This window comes from Tachysurus vachellii, chromosome 7 (assembly GCF_030014155.1).
Source record: "Tachysurus vachellii isolate PV-2020 chromosome 7, HZAU_Pvac_v1, whole genome shotgun sequence".
NCBI classification, from domain to species: Eukaryota; Metazoa; Chordata; class Actinopteri; order Siluriformes; family Bagridae; genus Tachysurus; species Tachysurus vachellii.
The window spans coordinates 755,001-766,895 of NC_083466.1; the positions used below are offsets into that span (position 1 = coordinate 755,001).

At 43.6% G+C, this 11,895-nt stretch overlaps 3 protein-coding genes across 3 annotated transcripts in view; 1 reads left to right on the forward strand and 2 right to left on the reverse strand.

Moving 5' to 3' along the window:
• The window catches only part of LOC132848185 (UMP-CMP kinase-like), a 4,497-nt gene extending 4,246 nt beyond the window's left edge, over window positions 1–251 (reverse strand). Inside the window, exon 1 of the mRNA XM_060873705.1 lies at window positions 1–251. This exon is cut by the window's left edge and continues 90 nt beyond it. The gene's annotated coding sequence lies outside the window, so the exon portion shown is untranslated.
• A 141-nt stretch (window positions 252–392) lies between these two features.
• On the reverse strand, window positions 393–9,000 carry cmpk (cytidylate kinase). Its single transcript, XM_060873704.1, has 6 exons — window positions 8,793–9,000; window positions 5,814–5,960; window positions 3,781–3,933; window positions 3,564–3,640; window positions 1,346–1,442; window positions 393–1,205 (listed from the first exon to the last, which is right to left on the reverse strand). The coding sequence occupies exons 1-6, from the start codon at window positions 8,922–8,924 to the stop codon at window positions 1,164–1,166; spliced, it is 648 nt and encodes a 215-aa protein (XP_060729687.1). The 5' UTR covers window positions 8,925–9,000; the 3' UTR covers window positions 393–1,163.
• A 1,213-nt stretch (window positions 9,001–10,213) lies between these two features.
• fam78ba (family with sequence similarity 78 member Ba) lies at window positions 10,214–11,881 on the forward strand. Its single transcript, XM_060873344.1, has 2 exons — window positions 10,214–10,794; window positions 11,354–11,881. Exons 1-2 carry the CDS (start codon window positions 10,460–10,462, stop codon window positions 11,874–11,876), a joined length of 858 nt encoding a protein of 285 aa, XP_060729327.1. The 5' UTR covers window positions 10,214–10,459; the 3' UTR covers window positions 11,877–11,881.
• Window positions 11,882–11,895: the final 14 nt, after the last annotated feature.

Here is an 11,895-nt window from a genome sequence, read left to right on the forward strand (position 1 = left end):
GAAGTCTGGAGCATGTTTTACTTTCGCTTTCTATTCACGTGAACTACAACTTATTCTCTAAGCCTTTACACATGTTCCTGTTCTTATTGGCAAATATTCTGATTTGTTACACCCACCTACTACGTAGGGCACTGACATCAGGGTTGCCACAAAGTATTGGCACCCCTTCACAGCAGTGATACTGTAAGTTTGAAGGGGTGCCAAAACTTTGTGCCAGATATCATTTCATTTAAACTAAACTAAAGCATCAGTACATATCACTAAATATGTGGGCAAGGCAAGCCACATCGTGGAAGGAGTCTCCAGTGTCAGCGATTTTCCTTAGGCCACGCCTCCTTCTGGTCCGGTCCTCGAATGCAAGTGGTGTAAATGCAAATAGATACAACAATGTCTTGAAGTAGGAGACATCTTTTAATATCAGTTTATAGTGTGACGTCAGATGGTTGAAAAGAAAAATGATTTTAATAGTAATATGACAAACGGCTGCACTTTCTAACTGAGCTCTAAAGTGTAATTGTGTGTAAAAGGTGATCCTTCTGACCAATCACATGATCCACATTCTGTCGCTAAACGAATCGCTTTGGTCCAAATGATGCAGGATGATTTGAACCATGAAGGGTTTTCAATATATTGGTGGTGATGGGTATCGCGATACTGTACAGCTGGAACCAAATTCCTCGTGTGTGTCAACACACTTGGCCAATAAAGCTGATTTTTGCTGATTTTGTGTCCATATAATGCAACACTACTTAAAATTAAATTAAGAACAATTTTAAACGTACTCTTCGTAAATGAACCACGGAGGCACTATCAGTTCTTGGCCCCCTGTGATCGCTGCTCGTTTTCTGTAATAACAACATAATAACCATATGACACACATCCATATCCATATGGCTACTGATAAAACACCAAATCCCGTTAACCTAAGAGTACGATAAGTACTAAATGCTTATTGAAAATGTCCTTTAAATGGACTCTATTGCTCTACTTTTCCTCTTGGGAATTATTAAGTGGAAATGGTCAAAGAATGTCCTCCTTTCACACATACACACATTCACTTCTACACAAAATCATACTTAAATGAGTAAAAAGATAAAGGAGTAAATAAAGGAAGCGTAGCGTCGCTGAATTCAATGGACTTCATTGGGGCGGAGTCAGCAGGTTCAACACTCTTTGTCGAAGATTAACTTGACGTCGGCGAAGACCTGCAAAAAAACACAGCAAATCAGAAAACTTCTGGATCTGCAATAATATCTGGGGAATGAAAATGTACTAGTGTGACCCTGATTATTATTATTATTATTATTATTATTATTATTATTAACTCCGCCCACTGCAGTCTGACCTCATCGACGGAGCGAGAGGCGTTGATCATGCGCACTTTTCCTTGCTTCTCGTACAGATCTATGATTGGCCGTGTGGACTGGAGGTAGGTCTGGATCCTGAGGATGAAGAATCAGCTCGACTGGTCAAATACAACCTTCAAAAAATATCCACTTAAATGGTAACAAAAGACAGTGAAGTTTAAAAGAGGAGTGAAAGGTCATGGGGATATAAGATTAAATGTTGGACGGGAACTTCAATAAAGAATAGAGAGTGGGATTGTGAGTAGGGCCCAAATTTGTAGGACCTACAAAACATAAAGGCAACGGGACCTTTGGGAATGTAGGCTCTTGTTAACATAGGCGTCTTAAGACTATGCCTGAGAACATCGCTAATGTCAGATGTCTTATGTTCTGTCCTTAGGGACCTTGGGAATGTAGGACTTTGTTAAATATAAGACTTAGCACTGTGTGCCAGACAATGTTGGTCCAATAAGAACATAGGAGTCTAAAGAATGCAAGGACTTGGTCAATGTAGGAGAACGCAGAGCCATTGAGGATCTAGAACCTTTGAAATCATGGGACCGTTGGAGACATAAACCCTTTGAGAACATCGAGTCCTGAGAGCAGAGAATCTTTGGGAATTCAGGATATAGTTAACATGAGACCTTCGGGAAGCTAAAATTTTGGAAACGTATGATATTGTTAACATAAGGCTGTAGAACCCGCGGTCCTGATACAGTGGGGCAATGTTGGTGAATGTTGGTGACTTTATTACAGTGGGGGTATTTAGTATTTAGTCAGCCACCAATTGTGCAAGTTCTCCCACTTAAAAAGATGAGAGAGGCCTGTAATTTTCATCATAGGTACACTTCATCTATGAGAGACAAAATGAGCAAAGGAAAAAAAAATCCAGAAAAATCACATTGTCTGATTTCTAAAGAATTTATTTGCAAATTATGGTGGAAAATAAGCGTTTGGTCAATAACAAAAGTACTCAGTACTTTGTTGGCAGTGACGGAGGTCAAAAGTTTTCTGTAAGTCTTCCGAATTTTTTTACACACTGGTAGTTTGGCCCATTCCTCCATGCAGATCTCCTCTAGAGCAGTGATGTTTTGGGGCTGTCGGTGGGCAACACGGATTTTCAGCTCCCTCCAAAGATTTTCTATGGGGTTGAGATCTGGAGACTGGCTAGGCCACTCCAGGACCTTGTAATGCTTCTTACGAAGCCACTCCTTCGTTGCCCAGGTGGTGTGTTTGGGATCGTTGTCATGCTGAAAGACCCAGCCATGTTTCATCTTCAATGCCCTTGCTGATGGAAGGAGGTTTTCACTCAAACTCTCACGATACATGGCCCCATTCATTCTTCCCTTCACACGGATCAGTCGTCTTGGTCCCTTTGCAGAAAAACAGCCCCAAAGAATGATGTTTCCACCCCCATGCTTCACAGTAGGTTTGGTGTTCTTTGGATGTAACTCAGCATTCATTCTCCTCCAAACATGACAAGCTGAGTTTTTACCAGAAAGTTCTATTTTGGTTTCATATGACCATATGACCTTCTCCCCAAATCCTCTTCTGGATCATCCAAATGCTCTCTAGCAAAACTTCAGATGCTCCCGGACATGTACCGGCTTAAGCAGGGGGACACGTCTGGCACTGAAGGATTTGAGTCCCTGGCGGCGTCGTGTGTTACTGATGGTAGCCTTTGTTACTTTGGTCCCAGCTCTCTGCAGGTCATTCACTAGGTCCCGCCGTGTGGTTCTGAGATTGTTGCTCACCGTTCTTTGTGATCATTTTAACCCCACAGAGTGAGCGAGATTATCAGTGGTCTTGTATGTCTTCCATTTTATAATAATTGCTCCCACAGTTGATTTCTTCACACCAAGCTGCTGACCTATCACAGATTCAGTCTTCCCAGCCTGGTGCAGGTCTACAATGTTGTCTCTGGTGTCCTTTGGCAGCTCTTTGGTCTCGGCCATAGTGGAGTTCGGAGTCTGACTGTTTGAGGTTGTGGACAGGTGACGTTTATACTGATAACGAGTGGAGGAAAGAGGAGCCTCTTAAAGAAGAAGTTACAGGTCTGTGAGAGTCAGAGTCACAATTCAATTGTTGGCTGACTAAATACTTTTTGCCCCACTGTATCTTTCAGTCTGTAGGAAGTGGGAATGTATCACCTAGAAACTTGATGAGTTTTATAAATAAAGAGCTGGATTTTATATAAATGTGAAGAAATTAGGTTACCTTTTCTCCAAGCTCTCTTTGTTGTCGTCCGTCCTGCCACTGCTCTTACCTCTTTCGAGACACCTGTTGATACAAACCTGCAACCAGGAAACAATATCGCTGGGTTAGGGTTAGCCCTAACCCTAAAGTTACAGGAGACTTAATATGATCCCCATAATGACCTGTTCACAGGGGTGTTTATATAGTAACCCACCAGAAGACCAAATAAATGACTCACTTCATTACTACAGTTAAAAAACAGGACGAATTTGACGTCTGCTTTGTCGTCCATGACCTTCGTCCAGCCCTGAAGGTTATCCTCGTTGCGAGGGAACCCGTCAATAAGGAAGCGGATCTTGTTTTCATCTTCCTTCATGGTTTTGTCCATTGCCTAAGGGGTGAAAGAAAATGAGATGCGACAAACAATTTGAAGACTGACAGCTGTGGAAAATGGGGTGTCTTCGGTTGTGTAGTGATTTAGAAGGATTGTTTGGCCATTCGAAGGAGCTACTGCCACTGGGCTACGGACCGTGTCCTCAGCACTATCTGCAAGTTTGCAATAAAAAATAACAGACTGAATATAATTGGTGAAAAACAAAAACAATAATAGCCACCATCCAATCAGCAACTTGTTACTACACCATTGGTGAAGGTTCATGCGAAAGCTCTCTATGACTGGTCCAAATCCCAGATGTCACCAGTTATGGCATGTGGTAGCCTAGTGCTTAAGGTGTTGGGGTACCAATCGGAAGGTTGTGAGCTCGATCCCAGGTCCACCAAACTGCCACTGCTGGGCCCCTGAGCAAGGCCCTTAACCCTCAACTGCTCAGCTGTATAAAAATGAGATAATGTAAGTCGCTCTGGATATAAGGGGCATCTGGTTAATGCTGTAAATGATGTAAAACGTACTGTTCCATCATCTTTATCATCTACATCCACCGAATGGCTGCAGCTTGCTAATCTGAACTCAGTTTCAGAGATGAACCTCGTACGATCGCCGGTGTGTCTGCTGAAGATCAAAGTGCACAAATAAAGTAATAAACAGACAGAGCCGACTCGAACCAGACAAAACGTCACACGATGCGGTAAATATTCAGATAGTGTTATGTCTGTGTGAAATACATTTCCAAACAGAAACCTTTCATGTTACAAGCACCTGACCAGATTGGACTCAGAGTCAGTTTACACAACGCCGTCCTCGGACGTGACCTCGGTTGCGGACACGGAGACCAGCGGGTAGTTTTTGGGACAAAACCAAAATAAGTCAAAGTGACGTGACATACGGCTAAGTACGGTGACCCATACTCAGAATTCGTTCTCTGTGTTTAACCCATCCAAAGTGCACACACACACACACACACACAGCAGTGAACACACACTCACCGTGAACACACACCCAGGGCAGACATTTATGCTGCAGCGCCCAGGGAGCAGTTGGGGGGGTTCAGTGCCTTGTTCAAGGGCACCTCAGTCGTGGTATTGCCAGCCTGAGACTTGAACCCACAACCTTAGGGTTTGGAGACAAACTCTCTAACCATTAGGCCACGACTTCCCCGGTTGGAATCCGACCTTCCAAAAGAAGCCTCAGAGTCTGCAAAGGGCTGGTGTGGTTTTAGCTAAATGCTCAGTGATTCATTCTCATCCTGCAGGAGCTACACCTGATGCCATCAGTTTAATCAGTAAATCAGTAGGCGTGGCTTCTTCTTATTGGGACTGAAAACAACATCAGCACTTCCTGGATAATATTCTGATGCCCCTGATAAATAAAAATATTTACACTCCTCGTTCTCACTACTGTATTAGGCTAATATAATATTTACAGATCTACAATATTTCGGCCCCTTTGGACAGCACACGTTTTACAGTTTCATGTTGTGTAATGGTCCGGCCAGGTGATTTTGTGGTGTATGTATACGTGTATGGAATTTAGAAAACGGAAATTATTTTGCATACCAATAACCCGTATGCAAACGTGTCTCTGTTCCACCCCAACAGCAGTCGGTCTGGACCTAAGGAACCTGAAATTCAGGAACCTGAAAGTATTTTCACAACACAAACCGGTAACAACGAGAACCGATTCAAATCTTTTCATACTTTGTGTGGTTTAGCCACACAAAGCTGTTTTCTGTGGGGTAAGAAAAATGTCAAGAATTTGGCCATTAAACAGTTTAAATGGGTCCCAGTCACACATCAGTTTTCGATTTTCTTTTTTTCAGTTAGTTTTCTTTGGACTCGGTTAAAAGACGTGACGTGTCATTGTGACCTACAGACCGTGCTCAGTAAGCCGATGGTGATCTCCACAGGGACGATCTTTCCTTCCTTGATGTAGTGGTCGATCAGCTGCCCCGCCTCGGAGCCCTTCCGATTGCGCTCCTCCCTCAGCAGGTCTCCAGCAGACAGATGGGTGTAGCCGTAGTTCTGACACAAACAATGATGGAACGAGTAACAATTACACATCCAGCGTACACTGTTAAGTTCTGTTACTAGTAGCTCGACAGTGAAAGACCTGGTGTTTATTAGACAGTAACTTGTCTTTAAAATCATATCACCATATTACAAACACAACCTTCTTCACCTTAGAAATATTGCCAAGCTGAGAAACATCCTGTCTGTATCTGATGCTGAGAAGCTAGTTCATGCTTTCATGACCTCTAGACTGGACTATTGTAATGCATTACTAGGTGGTTGTCCTGCATCTTTAATAAATAGGCTACAGTTAGTCCAAAATGCAGCTGCCAGAGTTCTCACTAGGACAAGAAAGTATGACCATATAACCCCAATTTTATCATCTCTACACTGGCTACCTGTTAAGTTTAGAATTGATTACAAACTGCTGCTACTTACGTACAAGGCTCTTAATGGTTTAGCTCCCATGTATCTAACTAGTCTTCTAACACGTTACAATCCTTCACGCTCTCTGAGATCACAAAACTCAGGACTTCTGGTAGTTCCCAGAATATCTAAGTCTACTAAAGGTGGTAGAGCGTTTTCTTATTTAGCTCCCAAACTCTGGAATAGTCTTCCTGATTCCATCTCAAGATTTTGGACCTTCACTTGTGAGGATCCTGAGACATCTAGAGATGTTCCAGCTCTAGTTAGACTTTGCTTCATGAAGTATTCAGACATACTAAGAGGAGATGCAACTCCATGTGATCTTTGAGGACAACAACCTCCTCATCATTACAACATTTATCAGACTGTATATTTATAATCACACCCTCCAGTGTCACCCAGATGAGGATGAGGTTCTCTTTAGAGTCTAGTTCTTCTCAAGGTTTCTTCCTCTTCTGTCTAAGGGAGTTTTTCCTCCCCACAGTCACCTCAGTCAGCTTCAAATGAAGACTGGGAAATGAGAAGAGACTTAATTTTGCTAGTAACAGGATCTAGTGGAGGCGGAGAATGGAGAATGTTTAACTCCTCTGTCACACCACCAACATCCATAAAGAGGCCTTTATAATACTGTATGTTTACTTTGGGAAAACACACACACACACACACACACACACACACACCTTAGTGACTCAGCTACATGTGGAATAACTGGACGTTGTGTACATTTGAGTTTACTGACAAACTTTTATTTGAACCAATAAGAAATTTAAAATATTTTATGTTGTAATTTTTTTTACAGCAGCACTGAATGCCATTATTTCATCCTCACTCACATGTAGTGAACTTTTAGAGGGAATCAGAATCAGAACCAGGTTTATTGGCCAAGTGTGTTGATGTTAACACACACAAGGAATTTGGTTAGACATAAATAACACTATACTATACAAGACAATAGAATTCATCATGGGACTTTAGTATTTAAATGGATACGACCAACTAAGTTAACGACCTTTAGATATTACAGATCCTACAATTAACCCAGAGAACCAGATAAAAGGTGGAAATGATTAGCACTATATGGTGAATTTGGGAGCAGACCCAAGTGACCCAGAAACAAGCTGCATGGGAAAATATCTAGCACTTGTAGGGCACTTGGTAGGGTATAAAATGCTAATAAATGTTTACTGTTTACATCATTATGTACTGAGTGGCTTTAGGTGGTAGGATTACATTTTAGGATATGTCCATAAGGACAGCAACAAGGTGTGTGTAGTGTGTGTGTGTGTGTGTATGTAGTGTGTGTGTATGTATGTGTGTGTAGTGTGTGTATGTAGTGTGTGTGTAGTGTGTGTATGGTGTGTAGTGTGTATGTAGTGTGTATATTTAGTGTGTGTATGTAGTGTGTGTGTATGTAGTGTGTGTATGTAGTGTGTGTGTAGTGTGTGTATGTGTGTGTGTAGTGTGTGTGTGTAGTGTGTGTATGTAGTGTGTGTATGTGTAGTGTGTATGTAGTGTGTATATTTAGTGTGTGTGTATGTGTAGTGTGTATGTAGTGTGTATATTTAGTGTGTGTATATAGTGTGTGTATATGTAGTGTGTGTATGTGTAGTGTATATGTAGTGTGTATGTGTAGTGTGTGTATGTAGTGTGTGTATGTAGTGTGTATATGTAGTGTGTGTATGTAGTGTGTATGTGGTGTATGTAGTGTGTATGTGGTGTATGTAGTGTATGTATGTAGTGTGTGTATATGTAGTGTGTGTGTATGTAGTGTATGTAGTGTATGTATGTAGTGTGTGTATATGTAGTGTGTGTGTATGTAGTGTGTGTATGTAGTGTGTGTATGTGTAGTGTGTGTATATGTAGTGTGTGTATGTAGTGTGTGTGTAGTGTGAGTGTATGTAGTGTGTGTATATAGTGTGTGTATATGTAGTGTGTGTATGTAGTGTGTGTGTATGTGGTGTATGTAGTGTGTGTATGTAGTGTGTGTATGTGTAGTGTGTGTATATGTAGTGTATGTAGTGTGTGTATATGAAGTGTGTATGTGTAGTGTGTGTATATGCAGTGTGTATGTAGTGTGTGTAGTGTGTGAGTATGTAGTGTGTGTATGTAGTGTGTGTATATGTAATGTGTGTATATGTAGTGTGTGTGTGTAGTGTGTGTGTATGCAGTGTGTGTATAGTGTGTGTGTGTATGTAGTGTGTATGTAGTGTGTGTGTATTGTGTGTGTGTGTATTGTGTGTGTAGTGTGTGTATAGTGTGTGTGTGTGTGTATGTAGTGTGTATGTAGTGTGTGTGTAGTGTGTGTGTGTAGTGTGTGTGTATTGTGTGTGTATTGTGTGTGTGTATTGTGTGTGTGTATAGTGTGTAACTGTGTGACTATGATGTCTGATGTGGCACGAGCGAGTCTGATCTACGTACCTCGACTATTTTGGCGCACTGTGTACCTTTTCCGGCCCCCGGTCCGCCCAGGACAAACACAACCTGTGGTTTCATGGCGTATAAAATCCCCGTGGTTATTTTACACAGGCTGCGGAACGAACCAACGACCATAAACACCGCAAATCAGACGTGAAAAAGGTCGCCGATGAATGAGCGGAACGAGTTGGCCGGTGAATAGGAAGTGGTAAGCTATTCCTCTTCCGCTGTGCGGAACCAATCAGAGAAGAGGGGCGTGGCCACGAACAACGCTGTGAACGCGCACGTTTGATGCTGCTGCTGCCGCCGCTGCTACTCCGTGCGCGTGACCTGAATAACCATCAGCACCAGCTACGATTGAACAGCGACCGTCGTGTTTTCCGTGAAAATCCGAATGTAACACGTTTCGGATTCAACTCTACAATTATAAGTCGATTTATATTAGATTTGAGTCTAAAGATGAACCCCGAGGATTATTCAGATTCGACGGGTTTGTGTTTCCGGTGCCGTCATTTAGTGCGCGCGTGTCTCATCCCCGGTACGATGAGGATGCCTTCGGCTCGGATGCTGCCGCCGCCGCCGCCGCCTGTTTCAGCACCGCGCCATTGACATGACGGCGAGGACAGACGGTGCAGAGACACGCACGGTGGGCACGTGGGAACCGGTAACCGCGTCGCGTGCACAGCCGGGCCCGGGGACACACGCCAAGGGCAGTGCGGCACAACACGGGAGGAGAGGTGGAGGAAGAACAGGAGGAGGAGGAGGAGGAGGAGGGGGAGGGGGAGGAAGAGAAGGAAGAAGGGGGGGTCGAGTGGAGCTACCTTTCACCCCGTTTCTCTACACTGTAGCCCTCCATCTTCATTATTCCTTTAGTTTGTGTTGTTTTTTCCTGAAAAATGGTGTAAACTCTCGCGACATCCGTTCAGTTTGGTCGCTTGGTAACCCGCAGTGGCGCTCGCGCCCCATAAGGCGCTTAACGAACAGGTCTTAATCTAAATACAGCCGAAATGTTCTCTTTTTTACTGCTTCTTTTTATAAAGACAACGTAGTTATTCAGTCATTTCTGTCCTCATCAGGACCTTTATGGATTTCGCTCTTTTGTTCTAATAAAACAGAGACAATTATCTCCACTAGCTAACTAGGCTAACTGCTCGCTCGCGATCCAAGTATTCTTTATATACACTAATTAACGCGCTCATTTTAATAACAATAACAAGTCTTCTTATAACTCTTTAATAAAACGTCATTATTGCTATTTTGTCTTTAATGCCGAGTGATTTACTGAGCTAACTCAACAGTTTCATTTATTCAGGGAAATTTAGCTAGCGATGTTATAGCCTTAGCTAGCTTAGCTTATCTCAGCTAGTGCTACAGTTACATCAGGCTAGCAAACTAATTTAAAAATGATCTACAGTATGTATGTGTTAGGAAGAAAAGGCTACACGTGTGATATTTAATGAAGTAACTGATGTTATTGTTATTAACCAAACCTGTGTTTCATGCCGCAAAAAAGATTACCTCAGAAATAGCAGCATAGCGGCAAAGAAAATTTTGTAGCCTGACAGCAGCTCACTGTGTGTGTGTGTGTGTGTGGTTTTACACTACAATATAATATTAGCAATACGTCAAAGTGCAAACGTTACTATCACGTTGCTAAGGGACTCGAACATATGAGCGTACGGCTCAGAACTGTCTTGTTCCTGTCGTCGCTCCCCGCACTCACGCTCCTCATAGGCGGGGCCATGGGCTGCCTCCAGAGCGTGGTGTGTAAGCCGCGTGTGCGCCGTGAAAACATCGTGGTGTACGAGGTGTCAGCATCAATCGATCGGAGCCCCACAGTGGTGGAGGAGAACTCGCCCATCGTGCTGCGATATCGAACGCCCTACTTCCGAGCCTCCGCCGGGGTCGTAATGCCACCTGTGCCCAGGAACGAGACGTGGACAGTGGGATGGATACAGGCGTGTACGCAGATGGAGTTCTACAACACGTATGGAGACGCGGGCGTGTGAGTAACCTCAGAGACCCCAAATCACTCCTCATTAGTAATAATAATAATAAGAAAAAAATTATTATTATACAATAGTCACTATTAAGGTTTGTGTATTTGTTTTAGCGTACCATTTAGCCACAATATTAATGAAATATTAATTAGTGTTTTCAAACAATGAGTATTTAGTCAGCCTGCTTCTTCTGAACCACACCATTAACAAACATGTTCTGAACAGTCTAGAATTCATCCATGAGCCACTCTGCTGCTGTAGTTCAGCTCCTGCCCAGCAGGTGGTGACAGGAGGCGCATTACTGACGTACAGAAAGTCTATCACACAGCACACTTGTTTACTATTCTGTGAGTAATGTACGTGTCTAACATGTAGGAGAGCTGTAAGAAGAGGACAAAAAAGGGAACAGAAAGTTGAATTAAAACAAGTTAACTTCCCAAAATAACATTTAGAGATATGGTTTCCAAACCTAAATGTTCCAGTGTCTTCCGTCTCTGTGCAGGAGAACAAACAGACGAAAGCTCCTGCACTTTTCTGACCCCTGAACCTTTCGTCCCACTGCAGGTCGAGCTGGGAGTTGCCGGAGCTGCGTGAGGGCCGTGTAAAGGCCATTAGTGACTCGGATGGCGTCAGCTACCCGTGGTACGGCAACACTACAGAAACGGTGACCATCACGGGTCCGACGTCCAAACCGTCACGTCTCACCGTCGGCATGAACGATAATTTCTACCCGAGCGTGACATGGGCAGTGCCCGTGGGTGAGAGCGGCACACCAGCACTCACTCGCGTCACTCGTGACCAGAGCTTCATCACGTGGTTGGTGGCGCTGAACAATGTGACGCGTGAGAAGATCCTGCTGCAGACAGTGCGGTGGCGCATGCGGGTCGACATTGTGGTTGATCCCATGATGCCACTGGGCTCTCGCGCCACTCTGGTCAGCCGGGCACACCAGGAACAGCCGCTTATTCTCACCAATAATGAACCCATTCCGCCAAACGCACTGGCGCGACCCAACGCCAATGACGCCCAAGTGTTAATGTGGAGGCCGAGGAGAGGGACGCCGATTGTCGTCATCCCCTCCAAATAGACCTGCTAGTCAAAACCAG

Bases quoted from the DNA above. Each gene is read 5' to 3' on its own strand.
- cmpk (XM_060873704.1), bottom strand. From the start codon at position 8,924: ATGGTCGTTGGTTCGTTCCGCAGCCTGTGTAAAATAACCACGGGGATT. The intron at 3,934-5,813 runs GTCTGTAGGTCA...TTCACCCCTTAG, and splicing joins CCATCGGCTTACTGAGCACG to GCAATGGACAAAACCATGAA. The intron at 1,206-1,345 runs GTCAGACTGCAG...GTTTTTTTGCAG, and splicing joins CCTCTCGCTCCGTCGATGAG to GTCTTCGCCGACGTCAAGTT.
- fam78ba (XM_060873344.1), top strand. From the start codon at position 10,460: ATGAGCGTACGGCTCAGAACTGTCTTGTTCCTGTCGTCGCTCCCCGCA. The intron at 10,795-11,353 runs GTGAGTAACCTC...GTCCCACTGCAG, and splicing joins ACGTATGGAGACGCGGGCGT to GTCGAGCTGGGAGTTGCCGG.